The sequence below is a fragment of the Sorex fumeus genome, unplaced genomic scaffold, assembly GCF_029834395.1.
Source record: "Sorex fumeus unplaced genomic scaffold, SorFum_2.1 ptg000015l, whole genome shotgun sequence".
Taxonomy (NCBI): domain Eukaryota; kingdom Metazoa; phylum Chordata; class Mammalia; order Eulipotyphla; family Soricidae; genus Sorex; species Sorex fumeus.
In genome coordinates, this window is record NW_026606072.1 from 24,914,871 (window position 1) to 24,924,636 (window position 9,766).

Sequence of the window (9,766 nt, forward strand, 5' to 3'; positions counted from 1 at the left end):
TTTTGGATTTCTGATATTTTACTTATTAAGCCTGGAAGTATTTCTCCCAAGAGTCAGATAATTATAAGATTGGTTTCTGTGACCCTGGAGCCATTGCCATGCCGGAGAGCCACTCATCGGGGGCAACTCGTGACCTCAGTAGGACGTGAAGGACGAGCCTGGAACGCCCCCCTTCCCACGAGGTTTCAGTTGCCCCGTCAAGACCGGCTCATACCTGGCTTTCAAAAAAGCTCTGAGGCGGCTGCCATCTTGCTGTCAAGAGGGGAAAAGTCAGAAGGGAGCAACACCCTTTCCCTCCCAGGCAGGCATGGTGGCGTGGATTAATTTTAAATTATAACACTTAATTGACAAATGAAGTTAACCCAGCTAGAAACAAAAATAATAGCTAAAACCAAAGAAGTATCATTGCTCTGGCTGTGATATTTGTAGATTTTTGATGTTTTTGATGATTGATGGCTGAATTTGAAGATACATGATGTAGAATTTGTAATCTCATCAGGTATCTCTTAGTATCATTTGCATTAGTAACCTAGTTAAGTGATATGTGTGTATAGTGTGTTACATTCAGTTAACTTTTTTAAAAATTTTTTTTCACTTAATCACTTAATCACTTAACTTCCCATTAGTCGTCGATTTGCTCGAGCGAGCGCCAGTAACATCTCCATTTGTCCCTGTCGCGTGCTAGTGTAGCCCAATGGCATCTCTTCGCTCCAGGAACATGAAGGGCCTTAAACCGATCGTTCATGATCTTGACGAAGAAGTCTGACCATCTGGTAGGTGGGCGGCCACGTGGTCTTTTGACATCCCGTGGAATCCAGTCGGTAACAGCTCTAGTCCAGCGGTCGTCTTTAAATCTCATTACATGACCAGCCCATCTGATTTTCGACACCTTGGCAAATTAGACAGCGTCCCTGATCCTTGATCGTCAACGGATGTCAGAACTCCGGATACTTTCTCTCATTTGAGTGAAACGTGATATTCCAAGCACAGCTCTTTCTATTCTTCTTTGGGAGACCTGAATAGCGTTCTCATCTTGTTTGCATAGGGCCCAGGTCTCTGAGGCATATGTTAATGCAGGAAGAACAGTGGAATCAAAGAGATGTGCCCGGAGCCGGAGGTTCTTCGTCCTCTTAGCTATTTCTTCGACGTTCTTGAAGGCGTTCCAAGCCGCTCTCTTCCTCCTGTGCAGCTCGGGTGCCAGGTCATTTGTCATGTTGACCTCTCGACCTAGGTACACATAGCTGTTGCATTCGGAGATGGTCATTCCATTGAGAGCGAATGGGGCGTCAGGAATGAGGCTGTTTCTCATAAACATTGTCTTCGTAAGATTCAGCTGTAGTCCTACCTTTCCACACTCACGGTCAAAGTCGGCCAGCATTTGTGCCACTTGGCTGATGTTTGGTGTTATTAAAACAATGTCATCAGTAAAGCGGAGGTGGTGTAGTTGCCGACCATCTATCTTCACTCCCATTCCTTCCCATTCCAGTCGTCGCATGATGTTCTCGAGGGTGGCACTGAAGAGTTTCGGTGAAATGGTATCACCCTGCCGCACCCCTCTCTTGACATCAACGATCACTTCTTTGTAGAATGGTGAGATCCTGGTAGTGAATCCGCAATACAGCTCACGGAGGATCCTGATGTATTGGGCTTGAATGCCCTGATTGGCTAAATTTTTTTTATTTTTTTAAATTTTTATTAGTGAGACACCATGAGGTACAGTTGTAGACTTATAAATTTTTGTGCTTGGGTTTCAATTATACAATGATCAAATATCCATCCCGCCACCAGTGCCCATTTCCCACCACCACGGATCCCAGTATCCCTCCCACCCCCCATTCCCCCCATCCATGCTAGGGGAAAAGGGAGCTCAGATAAAGAAGGGAGCACCAAATAAAGGGTGCTGGGAGGATCCTCCCAGGATGGGAGAAGCACGCCGAAAGTAGACTATATACCAAACATGACTGCCACCCATTGCCTCTTTTGCAAACCACAGAGGCAGGGTGGGATGGGAGGCCTCTCTTTTAAATGACAGTTTCTCACACTATGCTTCACATCACTACACACTTGAATGGAGACTTATAGAAAATCCAGAGGAAGCTCCTGGGCTGCTGTGCAGTGCACCTCTCTGATCCTGTCACAGGGCTTCTGACTAGGCAGGGGTGGGCCCAAGTGTAGGTTTGGGTTCCCGGATTCTCTTTGCAGCTGTGCATATGTTATTATCTAAAATATCACCATTGGCAAACTGCAATAACATAGAATAAGGAAACAGGGGAATTAACATCTGTTTTTTGTGATAGAAATTATCTGTAAGCATCTTACAAATGTTGTTTTATAGCATGAATATAATAAACATAGCACTGTCCTCCTGTTGTTCATCAATTTGCTCAAACAGGCACCAGTAACATCTCCATTGTGAGACATGTTGTTACTGTTTTTGGTATAGTGAATATGCCACGGGGAGCTTGCCAGGCTCTGTGGGATACTCTCGGTAGCTCGCCAGGCTCTCCATGAGGGACAAAGGAATCAAATCCCGCCCGGTCAGCCACATGCAAGGCAAATGCCCTATCTGCTGTGCTATCATAACACAAATGCCAAATAAATATCAGCAGATTATAAACGTTGATATAAATCAAGTTTTGTTGTTGCTTAGTTTTAGCATGTAGTTCTAAAACCTTCACTGTGTGTATTCATTCTAGGTCACCAATGATGTGTGTGTGTGTGTGTGTGTGTGTGTGTGTGTGTGTATGTGTGTGTGTGATTACAAATCCCAAGGGCTTTTTCTTTGGTTTCAATCTTTTTTTATTATTCTTTTGCCTCTAAAACTGATAAATCTTGATTTACTCTACTAGTTTTGTGAAGTAAATTCTCAGTTAAATTCCTGCTTCCTCTATTAATATTTTGTTTCTTCTGCTTGTTTATATGTGAGAATAAAATTTGAATTAACCTGATAATAAGTGAAGTGCTTTATAGGAAATTTTCTAACTTCTTTAATTCCATCAAAATACTCATATTGCTATAAAATTATTAAGAAGAGATCTCTTTTATCATCATGTGAAACTGATTTTGATTTATCACTCTGATAAGGTCTCTCTCAAAAATCTGCACTAGCTCCCTATTTCTTATAAAAGTTAGAGCTCCTGCTTGGCAGCCTGGATGTCACACCCACAATCTGCCTCTGGGCACCATCTTAGCGCATCAAGAACCCTGGTCCAGAGACTCCCAGTTGAATCCCAAAATGGTTTAGTGCCTAAAGAGATGTCTCTGGAACCCAACCATTTACAACCAAGAATTCCAGAAGCTCTCATAATATTCAAAATGAGCAATGAAAAATAAATTATCTAGCGCCTGCCCTGGTAGGTAGGTTTGAATAGTGGTGGGAAAACTTGAGCAAGACATGATGCCCAAAATTAGAGAGAGAGTATTGGGGAAACTGTCTGCCATAGAGGAAGGGTGAGGACTGGGATGGGAGGGGGGAGGATATTGGGTTCATTGGTGGTGGAAAATGTGTACTGGCGAAGGGATGCCTGTTTGATAATTGTATGGCTGAATCTCAAACACAGAAGCTTTGTAGCTCTATCTCAGAGTGATTCAATAAAATAAATAAATAAATGTTAGAACTCCTTGACTTGAGTGTAAGAATCTCATTATCTGATCTTACTGTTCAATGATAACTAACCATTGTGCTTAACAGCGTCATTTGGAGTATCATTGTTTTTTTGATGCCTTGCTGGCATCTTCTTCATTATCTCCTGTTGATCTTCCAAATTCCAGCATGTGTTCTACTTCCTAATAACGTCTTTGTACATAAAATAGGTAGTCAAAAATTAATAGTTGTAGAAAATTATGCCTTCTTTCATATTTGTTAATCATTTATATGATTTTAATATCCCATTTGGCAAGTTGAAAAAATAGTGGTACCCCATTTGGTTTATCCGAATGCTTCAAGGAAAATATAATTACCCTCTCATTTAAATTAGGAACATAGGTTTCCTGTTCACCTTTGGTAAAGTGAATAAACATTAAACCTTTGGTTTTTAGTTAATCAAAACTATTTTGTAAGTTTGACCATGAGTTTATTCAAGTTTATTATCAGCAAACACCTGAAAATAGTTCCTTTCTGGTCCCCAGAATCTTGCTTTATAATGATTTTTAGATTTTACATTTAAATATACATATGCACTCTAGCACGGTCCTTCCCTTGTTCATTGATTTGCTCGAGCGAGCACCAGTAATGTCTCCATTGTGAAACATGTTGTTACTGTTTTTGGCATATCAAATACGCCACGGGGAGCTTGCCAGGCTCTGCTGTTTGGGGGGATACTCTCAGTAGCTTGCCAGTCTCTCTGAGAGGGGTGGAGGAATGGATCTCAGGTCAGTCACGTGCAAGGCAAATACCCTACCCGCTGTGCTATCGCTCCAGCCCAAATATACATATAGGTTTGGTAAACAGTAAAATCATTTATGTTTAGAAAATATGGCATATGTTTCTGTTGGTGAATAAATTTTGTTAATTAAAATTAACACTTATTTGAAAATTCAAGATGTTATGAATTAAAGTCTACAATACTTAAAAAAGAATTGAAGTAGTTGAAGCACTATACTGTGGGTGTTCTATAAGCTATGGGGGAAAAGTTTCGTTTTAGTATATTCATTAACTGAAAATTTCTTTTGTTGACTTACAAAAGTGAATTTTTCTTGTTGTAGCAGAATAATTTGTGATTAATATTTTTTCTCACATAAAAATTCTTTTATTTAAGATTAAAAGTTTTTAGGCATATCTCGCACGAAGTAGAACATCTTCTAGACATCAAATGAGCTCATATTGACATTTTTCTCTCCTTAATTTTTTTGGGAGGTGTGGGTTTCAGGAAATTGAAGTCATCCCTGGCTTATTTAGGGTTTATTCCTGCCTTGATCAGGCTTTATCCCTGGCTCAGTGCTCAGAGATAGTTCCTGGTGGTTGCTTTGGGAGCCGTATACAGGATCAGGGACCAAACCAGCTGCATGCAAGGCAAATCCCTTAACCCTTGTCCTTTCTCTTAGGACAGATACTTTCCTTTAATTCTTACTAACAAATTAGGAGTGGAATTTTGGATATTAATTGTTTGTGAGTTTTAGGAGGTGGTCTGGGGAGGAGGTAGGGGAGTAACAAGGTAAACCAGATATAATTGAAGCAACTCCCTAGCTCTCTCACAAAGTGAAACAGCATTTTTAGTAGAATCTATACCTGAAAAAGAATGAGAGCGACACCTTATCTGTGGCCTTACATTATTGGAATATCATGTTACTGCTCAGTGGAGGGACAGCCTTTAGGGCAGCACTTCAGTCTCAGGATTTCCATTTGACACTTGGCAAGCATACTCTATAGACATACTCACCTCGTTTTCATGGCAGATTTGGTTCTGAGACAGTGAGCAACAAGAGAGATGGGGAAATACGAACCTCCTTAGAGATATTATTTGATACCTTTGATGTCGTTGAACCCTCTGTTAGAAAAATAACTTTGGAGAATTAATCACTGATTGATAGTACAAGTTTTTACTTTTTGGTAAAACAATAAAATCATTAAAGATACATCATATGCATTCTAACATTATTTTGAAAACATTTTTAATACAGAAGCTTTTAATATTTTTTTGGCTTAAGTATCAACATTATTACTGTAATCTTGTGCTGCTGCTGCAGTCATGCTCATCGCCACAGTGCCCAGATTCTTTAACCATAATTATCAGTTTAACCATCTCAGTTCTATTGACCAAGTCTCAAGGATGTTTCCACTGGTTATTTTCTAATCCTTTGTATTGTTTCTGTGTTTGTTTGGTTTTGGGGGCGTCTCAAACCCCGTGAAGCTCAAGGGTTAGTCCTGGCACTCAGGTATTGCTCCTGGCGGTGCTCAGAAAACACTATGGAATACTGGGAATCAAACCTGGGTCAGCCACATGCAAGGCAAACGTCCTACCCGCTGACCTATGGCTCATTGATCCGGCTCTTTGTTTCTTTATACTCAGCAAATGAGTAAGGCTATCTAGTATTAGTATTTTTCTTTCTGACTCACTTCTCTTAGCATGACATCCTCCTCATATAAAGTTGTAGCAAACTGTAAGGTCTTCATAGCTGAGTAGTATCATCTGTTGTTGGGTGCTCTGGTTATTTCTAGATATTGACTGTCATAAATAATGCTATAATAAATATAAATGGGCATGTGTCCTTTCAAATAAACTTTGTGTTGTTGTTTGTTATAAGCCTGGATAAGATGCCAAAGAGTGGAGCAGCAGATCATGCATATGAAGGCTCTATTCTTAATTTTTTTTTGAGGTCTCCAAACCATGTCACACTATTTTCTATTCTAATTTTTATCTTCTCCTTCAAAAATATAATTACCAACATAATGTAGTTTTAATTTGACATCACGATCACGATCACGACCACCCTGTTGTTCGTCGATTGCCTCGAGCAGGTGCCAGTAACGTCTTCTTCGTCCTAGCCCTGAGATTTTTTTTTTTAAAGTGCCATATTCAAGGCTTTTTTCAGGGTTAGGAGAATGAGACCCATCATTGTTACTGGTATTTGGCATATTGGGTATACCACGGGGAATTTGCCAGATTCTGCCGTGTGGGCATGTTACATTTGGTAGCCTGCCAGTTTGACCGAATTAGGAATGAGATGAAAAGATGTCGCGCGGCCGCAAATGCGGCCGCGCGCTTCCGGGAGCTGAGTGTGATGATCTCTGGATCCTGGCCGTTGTTGGAGTTACACGGCAGTTGGTGGGTGTAACTGTCTAGTTACTGGCAGGTCCAGTCCCAAACTGTACAGGCTTGGAGATCTCAGCCCCGGGTCCCACACACCTGGGTTCCTCTGTCAGTTCTTTTATGCGTGAGGCTCATCCAAGTGTGTGGAGAGTGCTCTCAGCATGGCCTTGGCTGGGCCTCGGTGGTCTTCAGCTGTATTGACATACATCAATATAATTATCCATGTGTAATTATAAAAAATTTATAATGTTTCCCTATAATTTATAACTACTTTATTGAGTTAATATCCACATACTAAATAACTTGCTTATCTAAAGTCAGTGTCACTGTCATTGCCCTCCTATTGTTCATCGATTTACTCGAGCAGGCCCAGTAACATTGTGAGACTTGTTACTGTGTTTGGCCTATTGAATGCATCACGAAGAGCTTGCCTGGCTTTGCCGTGCAGGTGAGATACTCTGGGTAGCTTGCTGGGCTCTCCGAGAGGGGTGGAGGAATTAAACTCTGGTCGACCATGTGGGCTGCGTGCAAGGCAAACACCCTACCCGCTGTGCTATCACTCCAGCCCTATCTAAAGTATACAATTGAATATTTTTAGTTTATTTGCAGAATTGTGCCTCCTTCACCAAACTAATTTTAGAATATTATCTCCAAAACTCACATAAAACACAGAGAAAGCGCAATCCAAAACTCTCACAGGTGGAAAAGTCATAACGTTCATGGAAAGTCAAAGAAAATCAACCTCTCCAGTCTCTCTCTCCCCCGGGGCCAGGGCGGAGTGACCCAGTAAAGTGGAGGGCTGGGTGCTGGGTGCTGGGTGCCGGGCTAGCTCTCCACCAAGGGGAAGTGCTGGTTCTCCTTGTCATGGTCCTGGCCAGGTTCCCACGCTCCTCCTCCAGCTTTCACGAGTCCGCCTGTCCCCAGAAGGGCCCCTTCCTTTAGGCCCCTGACATTTTCGCTCAGGGGAGAAAGCCGCTTGCCCTGCCGTGACGCCAGAGTGCCGGGGGAGTTGTCATCTGACAGGATGGTGAGGGGCGATCTCCCCAGTACCTTTCCTTTGGGTTTCCTCTTATTTCGCTTAGAACCTGAAGATCTGGGCGTCTCGGGGTCTTTCAGGGGCTTGTCTGAGCCCTGGCTGGTCACCGGGGTATTTGGGAGTGGCTCCGTTTCTTCCCTGGAAGGCAGCTGTTTGGAAGGGAGCTCTGACTGGCTTTCAGGTGGTGTCGGATCCTCCAGGGCAAACTGGGTGCCCACAGACAAGTCCAATTCAGGAGATGATGGTGTCTCCGAGGGCAGGGCAGGTTCAGGGGGCAGATTTGGTTTGGGGTCTTCGATCCCAAGGGCTTCGATCAGCTGTGTCACCAGTGGGCTCGTAAGGTCGCTGCTGCTCTTCCTAGGTGTCCTGGCGATGCCCAGGGTGGGAGAGCGGGGATCAAACTCCAGCTCCTCGGCAGCACCTTCCAATTGCTCCTCGACTGGGAGGTTTGGCTGGGGAGAGCTCTCCACCTGGATGGGAGTGCGCAGGATGCCGGCGCTCGGGGACCGAGGGTCGGCCACCCGGGCCAGCTGCTTGTGGTGCGGCGGGGGCCGCGCGGGGGTGACCGGCATGCTCTTGGCGGAGCCCATCTCCACCGGGAGGACCAGGACGGGCAGGGCCCGGCCCGACGCGAGGACGGAATGCCCAGCCTCCAGTCCACCTCCGGGCGCACCGCAGCTCTCTGCCCCCGCACCTGGGTGTTCCTTCCCGGAGTCCCTTGGAGGGGAGCGGGTTGAGCTTTCCTCCCCGCCCCGGCCAGGGCTACGGCAGCCGGAGACCTCCAGGACCAGCCACCACCATGCTGAGACCACTCTCCGCACACCTGAAGGTACTGGCAGAGGGACAAAGCCACGCGGGTTCCGGGGCCGAGACCTCCAAGCCTACTCGAATTGGAGTCGAGCATCTTCCACCCAGATCCTCCAAATTCCAGTAGGCGGGGGTCACACCCACCACCTGGCCCCCTGGCGCTGTGTAATCCCATCAGCGGCCAAGACTCAGAGACTATAAAATCCAGATCCCGGACGAGAGCAGTGCAGTCTCTGCCCCCGCGCCTGGGTGTTCCTTCCCGGAGTCCCTTGGAGGGGAGCGGGTTGAGCTTTCCTCCCCGCCCCGGCCAGGGCTACGGCAGCCGGAGACCTCCAGGACCAGCCACCACCATGCTGAGACCACTCTCCGCACACCTGAAGGTACTGGCAGAGGGACAAAGCCACGCGGGTTCCGGGGCCGAGACCTCCAAGCCTACTCGAATTGGAGTCGAGCATCTTCCACCCAGATCCTCCAAATTCCAGTAGGCGGGGGTCACACCCACCACCTGGCCCCCTGGCGCCGTGTAATCCCATCAGCGGCCAAGACTCAGAGACTATAAAATCCAGATCCTGGACGAGAGCAGTGCAGTCTCTGCCCCCGCGCCTGGGTGTTCCTTCCCGGAGTCCCTTGGAGGGGAGCGGGTTGAGCTTTCCTCCCCGCCCCGGCCAGGGCTACGGCAGCCGGAGACCTCCAGGACCAGCCACCACCATGCTGAGACCACTCTCCGCACACCTGAAGGTACTGGCAGAGGAACAAAGCCACGTGGGTTCCGGGGCCGAGACCTCCAAGCCTACTCGAATTGGAGTCGAGCATCTTCCACCCAGATCCTCCAAATTCCAGTAGGCGGGGGTCACACCCACCACCTGGCCCCCTGGCGCTGTGTAATCCCATCAGCGGCCAAGACTCAGAGACTATAAAATCCAGATCCCGGACGAGAGCAGTGCAGTCTCTGCCCCCACGCCTGGGTGTTCCTTCCCGGAGTCCCTTGGAGGGGAGCGGGTTGAGCTTTCCTCCCCGCCCCGGCCAGGGCTACGGCAGCCGGAGACCTCCAGGACCAGCCACCACCATGCTGAGACCACTCTCCGCACACCTGAAGGTACTGGCAGAGGGACAAAGCCACGCGGGTTCCGGGGCCGAGACCTCCAAGCCTACTCGAATTGGAGTCGAGCATCTT

At 46.1% G+C, this 9,766-nt stretch overlaps 1 protein-coding gene across 1 annotated transcript; it reads right to left on the bottom strand.

Moving 5' to 3' along the window:
• Window positions 1-7,558: 7,558 nt before the first annotated feature.
• On the bottom strand, window positions 7,559-8,433 carry LOC130021429 (cell division cycle-associated protein 3-like). The gene has a single exon (XM_056112200.1). It carries the CDS (start codon window positions 8,373-8,375, stop codon window positions 7,575-7,577), a length of 801 nt encoding a protein of 266 aa, XP_055968175.1. The 5' UTR covers window positions 8,376-8,433; the 3' UTR covers window positions 7,559-7,574.
• Window positions 8,434-9,766: the final 1,333 nt, after the last annotated feature.